The sequence below is a fragment of the Tupaia chinensis genome, unplaced genomic scaffold (assembly GCF_000334495.1).
Source record: "Tupaia chinensis unplaced genomic scaffold, TupChi_1.0 Scaffold000041_1, whole genome shotgun sequence".
Classification (NCBI taxonomy): domain Eukaryota; kingdom Metazoa; phylum Chordata; class Mammalia; order Scandentia; family Tupaiidae; genus Tupaia; species Tupaia belangeri.
Window position 1 is genome coordinate 985,101 of NW_006159496.1, and position 13,030 is coordinate 998,130.

General features: G+C 60.7%; 1 protein-coding gene across 1 annotated transcript in view; it reads left to right on the forward strand.

The window, feature by feature from the left end:
• The first annotated feature begins 696 nt into the window (after nucleotides 1-696).
• EDAR (ectodysplasin A receptor) overlaps nucleotides 697-13,030 on the forward strand; it is a 30,070-nt gene continuing 17,736 nt past the window's right edge. Inside the window, exons 1-4 of the mRNA XM_027772895.1 lie at nucleotides 697-760; nucleotides 1,408-1,530; nucleotides 2,762-2,943; nucleotides 12,625-12,710. Coding sequence (XP_027628696.1) covers nucleotides 710-760; nucleotides 1,408-1,530; nucleotides 2,762-2,943; nucleotides 12,625-12,710 — 442 coding nt within the window. The 5' untranslated portion in view covers nucleotides 697-709. The remainder of the gene's footprint in view (nucleotides 761-1,407; nucleotides 1,531-2,761; nucleotides 2,944-12,624; nucleotides 12,711-13,030) is intronic.

Below are 13,030 nucleotides of genomic sequence, written 5' to 3' on the forward strand. Positions count from 1 at the left end.
CCCAACCACCGTGCCACCTGCCGGCCCAGAAGACCCATTCTTAACACAAGAGGGAAGAACTTTCTGGTGGGGCTACAGAGCTGGGCAGGGTGGGTCAGAGTCCGGATCCATCTCCAGCATCCCCCGGGAGCCCGAGGCTGAGGACGGGGCTGGGAGCACCCCGTATTTGCAGCTGTGTACGGCCGGCTCCTCCCAGTGCCCTGAGCACATTCGACAGTCTCTAACCCCACTCAGCACAGGAGCTGGCCCGAGGGCATGGGCACAGGCCCGGCTTCAACTCTGCCTTTTCTTTTCCTTTTAGGTTTTTTTTCATAGGGTGTGTGCACTCACTGGAGAGACAGACAGACAGACAGTAGAGAGGGAAAGTGAGAAACCACCCCCCCCCCCCGGGGGGGTACCAAACAAAAAGAGGATAGCCACACCACAATCCCTTCTCCTCCTGGGATTTCTAGAACACACACACAGGTGCCCTGCATGATTTTCAAGCCACTGGGTCTGGGACTTGAACCATGGTTGGCCATGCAGGAGTCCAGCACCTTAACCAACATGCCACCTGCTGGCCCCCAAAGCTGCCTTTTCTTTTAGGGTGTGTGTGTTTCACTTGCCGGGAGGTGCCTTCTGCCCAGCGGGCACAATGAGGGCAGCAGGACCAAGGCTCGGGCTGCAGCTGCTGATGAAGGGTATCTTTCAGGTGAACCCCCAGGAGACGATGTCCCACGCGGGGGACTGTACGTGGGCACCCTGGCTCCCCGTCCTGGTGGTAAGTGGGCCCAAGGCCCTCCCCACACCGCACCCTCACCTGGCTGGTTCAGGGGGATTTCCCACCCAGCGACACCGCCTGAGACCGGCTCCCTGGCCTCGCAAGCCTGTCCCTGCAGCTGCAGACTGGCACAGTGCTGGCACTGCCTCCGCAGGCTCGCCCGTGGGGCCCGCCCCCGCCCGGGCTCAGACACGCGTAGTCAGATGTCCTGGATGGGAACACCCTCAAGTCCTCCTGTGCTATGGTACACACTCCTGCCCACGTGGCGCGCCCACACGGTGGGCCAGACAGCTGAGAAGGAGCCAGGAGACCCAGCCCCACCCCGGGGGCTCCCCGAGGCCAGCGCTCCACTCCACAGGAGCAGCCCCGCTCTGTCAGGCTCGAGGAGACCCTCGCCCGACCTTGGAGACTGTGGGTGGAGAGAATTCGGAACTTGCCCAGGGATGGGGTTTGGACCGTGCCGGCGGGGGTGCTCCAGGCAGGCGGAGGTTGGGGGCGCCAGCAGCTCACAGTTACCGGGGACGTAGCACCTCGTGAGCACGCGCTGGCTGGACCTTTCCAGAGGAGCGTCCAGGGCGCCTCCTCCCTCAGCTGACCCTGACCTGTGTCCGGGAGGTGAGAGGCCCAATCGCCCCTTGTCGTGACAGGTGTCTCTGATGTGCTCAGCCAGAGCAGAGTACTCCAACTGCGGCGAGAACGAGTACTACAACCAGACCACGGGGCTGTGCCAGGAGTGCCCCCCGTGTGGGCCCGGCGAGGAGCCCTACCTGGTAAGGCCGCTCCTCCCGCCGGCCGCTGCCGTGCCTCAGTGTGTGGCCCGGGCATGGGAGCGGAACGCCGCGGTGGGGGCCCCAGTGGCACTCTGGGCTGGGGGCGGCCGGGCGAGGAGCGCATGCTCCTTCCTCCAGAGTGGGAGGGTCTCCAGAGAGTTCACGGAAAAGCAGATTATGAAAAAGCTGTGAGTAAACTGCAAAACCTTTTTGCATCAAAATAAGCTCATATTGGGAACCAGCAGTTAGCGTAATGGCTATGTCGCTGGACTCCCACGTAGTTGACCGCGGTTCGCGTCCTGGACCCGGTGGCTTAAAACTCACGCCGGACGTGTGTGCATGCGTGCCCAAGATCCCGAGAGGAGAATGGGGGAGAAGGGATTGCAGCGTGACCATCCCCCCTGGGGGGTGATTTCTCGCTTTCTGTCTCTATGTCTCTCTCTGTCTGTCTGGCGAGTGCACACACCCTATAGCAAAAACCTCTCCAAAAACAAAAAAGATAAATGTGATTTAACGTAACATAAAAAAAAAGATTATGATAATAAAGAAAATTAAATTTAAAAAAAAAGAATTGTTTTATTTAAAAAAAAAAAAGTTCATATTTAAATTCCATTTTCCTGCCATTTATTTTTTAATTGCCCGAGGGAGTTGTACTTCCCAGAGAGCGGTGGAGAGGGAGAAAGCAGCCCCAGTGGGGTGCGGTCACAGCGCAGTCCTCCCTCCTCCGTTTCTCCTTCCTGTCAGGATTGGGGGCAGGCCTGCTCACATGACTGGGGTGTTTTTCAAGCCCCCAGGGCCGGGATTCAAACTGCGCTGTTAGCCATGTGGAGTCCACTCTCTTAGCCACCAGGCCACAGACTGGCCCTCTGTGAGCCTTCCCAAGTCCCCTCGCCCGTCTTGCCCTGCCTCTACTGGGCGGGCGTCAGTCGTCTGGCCTGGAGCATCTCTGGCCACTCTCGGGCGACAGCGCCCACTTCCTGCAGAGGTGGGGCATGGCATTGGTAAAGTGCTTGGAGAATCGGTCAGGGTCTCCGTTCCAGGTACCTGCAGAGCTCCAGAGGAGCCGGACACCGGGGGCGAGGTGCAGAGCCAGGGTGGGTGGAGCCGGGTTCCTGAAGGTTGGGTGGTCGGGAGCCGAGGCCCGCTGAGCCCGCAGTGTGTGGCTGCCCTCCTGCCCTCAGCCGGTCCTCGCGGGCGGCTGCATGCTCACGGGCCTGTCCTGTCCCTGCAGTCCTGCGGTTACGGCACCAAAGACGAGGACTACGGCTGCGTGCCCTGCCCGGCCGAGAAGTTCTCCAAGGGCGGCTACCAGATCTGCAGGCGCCACAAGGACTGTGAGGGCTTCTTCCGGGCCACCGTGCTGACGCCCGGGGACATGGAAAACGACGCCGAGTGTGGGCCATGTCTCCCCGGGTGAGGGCGAGCACTGCGGGCAGACGAAGGGTGAGGGAGGGCCCGGCAGGCCCCGAGCGGGACTGCTGCCTCTTGCCAGCCCCCTCTCAGGACTGGGAGCCGGCTCTCAGAAGGACTGAGCTTACAGAGAGACAGCACATGCGAAATGCTTTGGGAAAAAGAAAACTCAAATTCCACAGTGTTATTTTTCATTTTCTTAGGTAATTTTTAGCTTTTTGGTCTCTGCCATAGGACACATACCCTCACTGAAGAGACAGAGACAGCAAGAGGGACAGTGAGAAATCACCCCACAGTGAGGATGGCCACACCTCAGTCCCTCCTCCTCCTGGGATTTGGGGCACACGAATGCTCCCAGCATGAGTTTCAAGCGGCCGAATCCGGGACTTGAACCACAGTCAGCCATGTGGGCGTTCTTAACCACTGCTGGCTCTTAGTCTTAGTATTGCGTCATTGAAAAAGTCATGACATAGTTTTCTATGCAAAAATGTCTCATGGCTCTTCCAATGATCAGTACTTGTTCTATCTGAGCTACTACCAGGAATATTTGAGTCAGGTGAGGCCTATAACTCCACCACAGTTCTGTCGTGTCTCCGAGGGCTTTCTGAAAGTGACACACATGGAAGTGAAAGTGCAGTCAACCTGCAAGACAGACAGATAGGATCTTCCTTTTCAAGGCAGGACCCGTTGGCAGGATCTTCCTGGGTCAAGGAGGACAGCCTGGACAGCTGTAGACCCCGAGCCTAGCCGTTGCCGCCACCTCCCACCTAGTGACCACAAAGATCATGCTTTTCCTGGTGGTGCAGGTGAGACAGCGGAAGTGGAGGTGCCATGCAGGCGATGGTGATGAAGAAGGTGATGGTAGTGAGGGGGGTGGCAGTGACCATGCAGGCGCCGACGGTGGGGGTGATGACGGTGCTGGAGGCAGAGAGGGTGCAGAGGGTGGGGATGAGGTGATGGAGGCAGAGAGGGTGCAGAGGGTGGGGATGAGGTGATGGAGGCAGAGAGGGTGCAGAGGGTGGGGATGAGGTGCTGGAGGCAGAGAGGGTGCAGAGGGTGGGGATGAGGTGCTGGAGGCAGAGAGGGTGCAGAGGGTGGGGATGAGGTGATGGAGGCAGAGAGGGTGCAGAGGGTGGGGATGAGGTGATGGAGGCAGAGAGGGTGCAGAGGGTGGGGATGAGGTGATGGAGGCAGAGAGGGTGCAGAGGGTGGGGATGAGGTGATGGAGGCAGAGAGGGTGCAGAGGGTGGGGATGAGGTGATGGAGGCAGAGAGGGTGCAGAGGGTGGGGATGAGGTGATGGAGGCAGAGAGGGTGCAGAGGGTGGGGATGAGGTGATGGAGGCAGAGAGGGTGCAGAGGGTGGGGATGAGGTGATGGAGGCAGAGAGGGTGCAGAGGGTGGGGATGAGGTGATGGAGGCAGAGAGGGTGCAGAGGGTGGGGATGAGGTGATGGAGGCAGAGAGGGTGCAGAGGGTGGGGATGAGGTGATGGAGGCAGAGAGGGTGCAGAGGGTGGGGATGAGGTGATGGAGGCAGAGAGGGTGCAGAGGGTGGGGATGAGGTGATGGAGGCAGAGAGGGTGCAGAGGGTGGGGATGAGGTGATGGAGGCAGAGAGGGTGCAGAGGGTGGGGATGAGGTGATGGAGGCAGAGAGGGTGCAGAGGGTGGGGATGAGGTGATGGAGGCAGAGAGGGTGCAGAGGGTGGGGATGAGGTGATGGAGGCAGAGAGGGTGCAGAGGGTGGGGATGAGGTGATGGAGGCAGAGAGGGTGCAGAGGGTGGGGATGAGGTGATGGAGGCAGAGAGGGTGCAGAGGGTGGGGATGAGGTGATGGAGGCAGAGAGGGTGCAGAGGGTGGGGATGAGGTGATGGAGGCAGAGAGGGTGCAGAGGGTGGGGATGAGGTGATGGAGGCAGAGAGGGTGCAGAGGGTGGGGATGAGGTGATGGAGGCAGAGAGGGTGCAGAGGGTGGGGATGAGGTGATGGAGGCAGAGAGGGTGCAGAGGGTGGGGATGAGGTGATGGAGGCAGAGAGGGTGCAGAGGGTGGGGATGAGGTGATGGAGGCAGAGAGGGTGCAGAGGGTGGGGATGAGGTGATGGAGGCAGAGAGGGTGCAGAGGGTGGGGATGAGGTGATGGAGGCAGAGAGGGTGCAGAGGGTGGGGATGAGGTGATGGAGGCAGAGAGGGTGCAGAGGGTGGGGATGAGGTGATGGAGGCAGAGAGGGTGCAGAGGGTGGGGATGAGGTGATGGAGGCAGAGAGGGTGCAGAGGGTGGGGATGAGGTGATGGAGGCAGAGAGGGTGCAGAGGGTGGGGATGAGGTGATGGAGGCAGAGAGGGTGCAGAGGGTGGGGATGAGGTGATGGAGGCAGAGAGGGTGCAGAGGGTGGGGATGAGGTGATGGAGGCAGAGAGGGTGCAGAGGGTGGGGATGAGGTGATGGAGGCAGAGAGGGTGCAGAGGGTGGGGATGAGGTGATGGAGGCAGAGAGGGTGCAGAGGGTGGGGATGAGGTGATGGAGGCAGAGAGGGTGCAGAGGGTGGGGATGAGGTGATGGAGGCAGAGAGGGTGCAGAGGGTGGGGATGAGGTGATGGAGGCAGAGAGGGTGCAGAGGGTGGGGATGAGGTGATGGAGGCAGAGAGGGTGCAGAGGGTGGGGATGAGGTGATGGAGGCAGAGAGGGTGCAGAGGGTGGGGATGAGGTGATGGAGGCAGAGAGGGTGCAGAGGGTGGGGATGAGGTGATGGAGGCAGAGAGGGTGCAGAGGGTGGGGATGAGGTGATGGAGGCAGAGAGGGTGCAGAGGGTGGGGATGAGGTGATGGAGGCAGAGAGGGTGCAGAGGGTGGGGATGAGGTGATGGAGGCAGAGAGGGTGCAGAGGGTGGGGATGAGGTGATGGAGGCAGAGAGGGTGCAGAGGGTGGGGATGAGGTGATGGAGGCAGAGAGGGTGCAGAGGGTGGGGATGAGGTGATGGAGGCAGAGAGGGTGCAGAGGGTGGGGATGAGGTGATGGAGGCAGAGAGGGTGCAGAGGGTGGGGATGAGGTGATGGAGGCAGAGAGGGTGCAGAGGGTGGGGATGAGGTGATGGAGGCAGAGAGGGTGCAGAGGGTGGGGATGAGGTGATGGAGGCAGAGAGGGTGCAGAGGGTGGGGATGAGGTGATGGAGGCAGAGAGGGTGCAGAGGGTGGGGATGAGGTGATGGAGGCAGAGAGGGTGCAGAGGGTGGGGATGAGGTGATGGAGGCAGAGAGGGTGCAGAGGGTGGGGATGAGGTGATGGAGGCAGAGAGGGTGCAGAGGGTGGGGATGAGGTGATGGAGGCAGAGAGGGTGCAGAGGGTGGGGATGAGGTGATGGAGGCAGAGAGGGTGCAGAGGGTGGGGATGAGGTGATGGAGGCAGAGAGGGTGCAGAGGGTGGGGATGAGGTGATGGAGGCAGAGAGGGTGCAGAGGGTGGGGATGAGGTGATGGAGGCAGAGAGGGTGCAGAGGGTGGGGATGAGGTGATGGAGGCAGAGAGGGTGCAGAGGGTGGGGATGAGGTGATGGAGGCAGAGAGGGTGCAGAGGGTGGGGATGAGGTGATGGAGGCAGAGAGGGTGCAGAGGGTGGGGATGAGGTGATGGAGGCAGAGAGGGTGCAGAGGGTGGGGATGAGGTGATGGAGGCAGAGAGGGTGCAGAGGGTGGGGATGAGGTGATGGAGGCAGAGAGGGTGCAGAGGGTGGGGATGAGGTGATGGAGGCAGAGAGGGTGCAGAGGGTGGGGATGAGGTGATGGAGGCAGAGAGGGTGCAGAGGGTGGGGATGAGGTGATGGAGGCAGAGAGGGTGCAGAGGGTGGGGATGAGGTGATGGAGGCAGAGAGGGTGCAGAGGGTGGGGATGAGGTGATGGAGGCAGAGAGGGTGCAGAGGGTGGGGATGAGGTGATGGAGGCAGAGAGGGTGCAGAGGGTGGGGATGAGGTGATGGAGGCAGAGAGGGTGCAGAGGGTGGGGATGAGGTGATGGAGGCAGAGAGGGTGCAGAGGGTGGGGATGAGGTGATGGAGGCAGAGAGGGTGCAGAGGGTGGGGATGAGGTGATGGAGGCAGAGAGGGTGCAGAGGGTGGGGATGAGGTGATGGAGGCAGAGAGGGTGCAGAGGGTGGGGATGAGGTGATGGAGGCAGAGAGGGTGCAGAGGGTGGGGATGAGGTGATGGAGGCAGAGAGGGTGCAGAGGGTGGGGATGAGGTGATGGAGGCAGAGAGGGTGCAGAGGGTGGGGATGAGGTGATGGAGGCAGAGAGGGTGCAGAGGGTGGGGATGAGGTGATGGAGGCAGAGAGGGTGCAGAGGGTGGGGATGAGGTGATGGAGGCAGAGAGGGTGCAGAGGGTGGGGATGAGGTGATGGAGGCAGAGAGGGTGCAGAGGGTGGGGATGAGGTGATGGAGGCAGAGAGGGTGCAGAGGGTGGGGATGAGGTGATGGAGGCAGAGAGGGTGCAGAGGGTGGGGATGAGGTGATGGAGGCAGAGAGGGTGCAGAGGGTGGGGATGAGGTGATGGAGGCAGAGAGGGTGCAGAGGGTGGGGATGAGGTGATGGAGGCAGAGAGGGTGCAGAGGGTGGGGATGAGGTGATGGAGGCAGAGAGGGTGCAGAGGGTGGGGATGAGGTGATGGAGGCAGAGAGGGTGCAGAGGGTGGGGATGAGGTGATGGAGGCAGAGAGGGTGCAGAGGGTGGGGATGAGGTGATGGAGGGTGTAGGAGGGGAGGGTGGGGATGGTCATGGAGGCAGCGAGGGTGCAGGTGTGTGTGGAATGACGGGAAACCCAACACAGAGCTGATGAAGAGGGTGAGGCTTGGGGGGGGGTGCTCGCCTGCTGGTGCGGGTCGCAGGTGTGTGTGGAATGACGGGAAACCCAACACAGAGCTGATGAAGAGGGTGAGGCTTGTGGTGGACGTCCAGCCTGAGGGTCGGGACCGGGACGGCCATGCACTGAAGGTGCTGGGCCAAGTAGCCGGGCAGGACCCAGAACCTGAGCAGGGCCTGTGCCAGAGGAATGCTGCCCCACTGGCCTGGACTTCAGGAAGCTGACCTGGGGCCTATCCCCTTCCAGAGGTGCACACGCAGGATGTGGGGACCCTGGTGAAGTCGGCGGTGGCCCAGGGAGAACAGGCTTGCTGCTGCCACAGTTCAGCATGCAGAAGGGAAGTGACGCTCGGGCTACACGTGAGAACGACCCTCTTGGCAGCCGTGGAGGAGATGGCTGAGATGGAGCACAGGGACCAGGGCGAGGAGGGCCCGGTGAGAGCGGGGACAGGGCAGAGGCATCGGGGTCAGGGGAGAGGAGAAGCTGGGCGCTCCTAGGCGGGTGGCACAGGAGTGCAGGCGGCGTACAGAGTGGGGAGTGAGGTTTAAAGGACTCTCAGAACTCCGCCCCACCACGAGGCATGAGGAAGAGGAGGTTTGGTGGGAGCTGGAGGGTGGATGAGACTGTGTGTGGAATGACGTGAAATCCAAGACAGAGCTGACGAAGAGGGTGAGGCTTGTGGTGGACGTCCAGCTGAGGGTGAGGACGGGGACGGCCATGCACTGAAGGTGCTGGAAGCCGCTGGTGCAGACGGCAGCTTCACAGGGGAGGTGGGTGTGGATCACCTCACCATCCAGGTTTGCGGCTCTGGCCTGGCCACAGCTGGGCCGTGGCAATGCCGCATCCGCAGACTGTGGGGTTCGGCCGTGGCTTTGTTTCAGATGGGGCAGAGAATCTGCACCTGGAGGGGCCCGTTTCATGTTCACTTAGGACCACAGAAACTCTAGCCAGAAGGACTACTCTGGCTTGGGGCCAGAGTAGTGAAAACTGTCCCATAGGCAAGTGCCAGCTTGGTCACTAAAAACGGGTGACTCTGTGGCCTTAAAAACAACTTGTGAGGTGGGACTAGCAGTTGGCATTGGCTGTGTCGCTGGACTCCCATGTAATCGATTGCAGTTCGAGTCCCGGACCCAGTGGCTTAAACTCATGCTGGGTGCATGTGCGTGCTTAAGATCCCAAGAGGACAATGGAGGAGAAGGGATTGCGGCCTGGTCATGCCCCCCGGGGGGTGATTTCTCGCTCTCTATCTCTCTGTCTCTCTGTCCTTCTGGTGAGCGCACGTGCCCTGGAGCAAAAAGCTCTCCAAAAAAGAAATAATAACAACTTGTGGGTCAGCAAGTGACATGGTGAGGGTGCTGGGCTCCCACGTAGTCGAGTCCCCAAACCTGGTGGCTTGAAATCCACACCAGGCACATGTGACTTTCTCCTCCCAAAATCCCAGGAGGAGAAGGGAGGAGTAGGGAGTGCAGCGTGGCCATCCCCCCCGGGAAGCGATTTCTCGCTTTCCCTCTCACGGTCTCTCTGTCTCTCTGGTGACACACACGCCCTATGACAAAAACCTTAAAAATAAATAAATAAAAAAGAACTCATTGGTCCTGACAATTTACCTGAAAGTGACCACCGAACACCTTGGCCGGTGGAAGACCACCAGCACCTTCCCTGGAAGGATTCGGTGTGGATGGGGGCGGCAGCGCTGGGTGGGGGCAGGAGGGGTGCCATCTGTGCTTTCAGACAGTTTTGTCCAGACCTAAAAGCCTGAGTAGCTCTGTCCCTGCCCCCTGGGGACAGCGACCTGCTCAGATCACACTGTCTCGTGCCCCCAGGCGGGTGAGGGTGCAGGAGCCACCTGGCCGCCATCGGAGCTCCCGGATGTGGAGGCTTCCTGTCAGTTCCCTTTGGCTCTGTGATGTGACCTGCCTGTTTAACTCAGTCACTTCCAGCCCTCAGGCCACGAAATACAAGGCCCTTACCTCTGCCCCCGCCCAGGCTCGCGGCCCCTCACCTGCTGGCGCTGGCAGCTCAATGAAAGGCCGTTTTCTTTCCAGACCCCCTTGGCGGCTCTCAGGCCAGGGATGTAGACTGCCGGCTTTGTCTCTCTACGCCACAGGGCGCCTCGGCCCCCACCCAGCCTGCCGTGGGCTGGCAGGTGCCCCTCCCTGTCCTCTCTCTGCCACGTCTGAATGCACCGACACTGGCGGGACCCTGAGCACCACGGGGCTCAGTGGGGAAAGGCTCGCATGGAGGGCCAGGAAACAGCAGAAGAGAGTCAGGAGGTTGGTTTCGCAGCCTCCCCCAGGGGATGGTGCGCCCCAGAAGCTCCCTGGCTAGTGCCACCCACGCCCTCTGTGTAAGAGGTGGGAGCTGTTGGGGCAGGTGGGGGACAGCAGTGGCTGCTTCTGTCCGTCCATGTTGGAGGGAAAGTGAGCGTCTGGAGGGCAGGTGGGTGGCCAGTGCTCGGCCGCCGGTAGTCCTGAGCAAAGGCCGTCTCTGGGGATCAAGTGTATCTGCCGGTATCTGCCATGGGTGGCAGAGGCCCGTGGGTTCCTGCTTCTGCTTCAGTCCATAAGCTGGAGATGAGGGCCCCACGAGAGCACCGTGCCCTGGCCCCGGGCACACAGAGGGCACAGCCGCTTAGGGCCCTGGCTCGGTTTCCAGGCCAACCTGAACACACCAGGCATGGCTGTGCCCTGTGAGGCTGGGGCAGGAGGATCACAGCATGGTGAGAGCCCCAGGGGCACCCAAATCTATACCCAGCTCGTACACCCCCCACATGGCTTTGGGGCTTCATCGAAGAAGCAGCCCAGCAGCTGGGGCCTTAACCGGGATGGACATGGGTGCCCTCGGGGCTCCTGTCCCTCTCGGCACTGGACTCTGGGGAACCAGTGCTGTGCACTACTAGGGACGACGTGGGGAGAATGCCACGGCAGTGGCAGCCTGAGACGTTTCCCAGGAGTGGCTCCTTTGGCCTGTCCCCCTCCAGAGGCTGCTGGACATGGCCCCCTGCTGGGAGCAGACCCATGCTGTGGCTCCCCCCCTCCCAGACAGCCATGGCTCTGCGGGGAGCAGATGTGAGGGAGGCTTTCCAGAGGCTTAGCTGTAGGGCTGCTGCCGTGGGTCTCCAGGGGTGCTCTGAGAGCGCTTAATTAATGTTTACAAGTGCACGGGATCCGGGGATCAAAGGCTTTGCGGAAGGGCAGGTAATTATGATGGTAATGTTTCTGGTACCCATCCAGGCTCAGAGGCTGAGTCCAAAGACTCCCCTGCCCAGCCCTCCTGCCCCGAGCTGCCGTGAACCACCGCTGTTAGTGGGGTCTTTGTGGCACTTTGTGGTGCACGGCTGACAAAAAGGAGGTTGGGGAACAACCACAGAAAACCCTGTAGCGGACAGGGACTTTTCAGCCCTTGATGGCAACTGGGAGGCGCTGGCAGCCCCGTCCCTCGTGGGCCTCTCATAATACGAGACCTGGCTCTGCGCTCAGGAATGTTTGCTCACGGAAAGTGGGCACGTGCCACGGGAGAGCTGAGCTGGGAGGGAGGAGAGGGCCTGTGGAGGGAGGGAGACCAGCTGCAAGCACGGAGTGGTCTCAGGGGACAGGCCGGGTGGCAGGCCCGTCAGCGAGGCCATGGGGCTGGGGGGCGTAGGCCGAAAGAGCACCCTGTGGGTAAAGGAGTTCCCACAGGCACTGGGAACGCCCCGTCCTGTTCCTTCAGTCACAGCCTTAGGGCAAACGCCTGCAGGTCTTCAGGTGTGGGCCCAGTGGGGGAGGAAGCCATTTCTACCTGGGTGCGAGCCGGGCTTCAAAGAGTTCATGGAAAATGCATAGGCTGAAAAAAAAAATAGATGCCTACATTTTCTACCTTGTGCCACAGTAAACTCACATTCAGTTCCATTCTGCACTGACCTTTGAAGTCCCCTGCATCTCAGCCCCTCTGGCACTGCCTTTCTGCTGCCGCCCTGCAGGTGGCCGAGAGCCCTCCATGCCCCAGGGCTCACAGGCACCAAGGCCGCCCTCCCCAGGCGGTGGGCTCCCCGTGGGAAGGACTCGCACAGAGAGCGCCCCTCCTTCAGGGCTCTGCGAGGGCTCACTGGCCCTGAGCGGGTGCGCAGGTATTTCTGGGGGGTGATGAACTCGGTGGTGATATTCACATGCAAAACTAATCCAGGGGAGAAGGAACCCAAAAAGGGAGGACAGTGAAAGAAAGACTGAAACGAGCCCGAGTTAGGTAAACAACACTTGTCCCATTTCAAGACGTGCTGAGAATCCCCAGGGAAGCTCAGTGGACAGAACGCGCTGCCGGCCGGAGGGACTCCCACTGCCACGTGCTGTCTCGTGCTGCTATTTTTTATTTATTCATTGATATCTTTTTTAAGAATTATATTTATTTTTATTTATTCATCCACTTATTTTTAATTTGACCAGAGAAAGATGCACAGGTGGAGGGAAAGTGAGAAAGCAAGCCACCAGATTTGGGACTTGAACCGTGGACGACCATGTGGGAGAGTCCAGTGCCTTAACCACCACGCCACCTGCTGGTCCCTCATTGATATCTTTTATGAGAGTCTCAGAGAGACAGAGAGAGAGAGAGAGGCTCCACTGCCCGATTCCTCCCATTGTACTCCCCCTGGCACCCCCAGCCTCAGCCAGCCAGGATCTCAGGCCAATGTGCCCAGCCAGCACAGGGTGGCCCCACAATGTGGCCCTGGACCTCCCCTGAGGGTCCAGCGTGCAGAGCATGGCACTCTGACCGCGCCCATGGGCCCCCGTGCTCCCTGGGCGGGGCCTGCCAGGAGGCCACGCGCTCTGTGCTAGGCTCACCTGTCCGCTCTGTCTTGTGCTCCCTGCAGCTACTACATGCTGGAAAACAGACCCAGGAACATCTACGGCATGGTCTGCTACTCCTGCCTCCTGGCGCCCCCCAACACCAAGGAATGTGAGTGCTCTGCGCCCGCCACCCTGCTGGCTTCACCGCGGGTGTAGAAAGCCAGGCCTGTGTGTGTCCAGACAAGACGGGTCACAGCAAGGCATAAACCAAAGCCAGCTCACCTGGCCGGGCAGCGGGTCTGGGCTGAGTCCTGGTGCAGGCGGCCCCAGCTCCCTGCAGACGTGGGACATCGGCCTCAGTTTTCTCATCGGCACGCGGACAGACTGCGTCTTCCCTCCCCAGCTCATGGGGTCACTGGGAAAGCCTGCGTGAGCACACGGGCGAAGTGCTCAGCGGCTGTGACGCCCAGGGCACTGCCCTGGGGACCG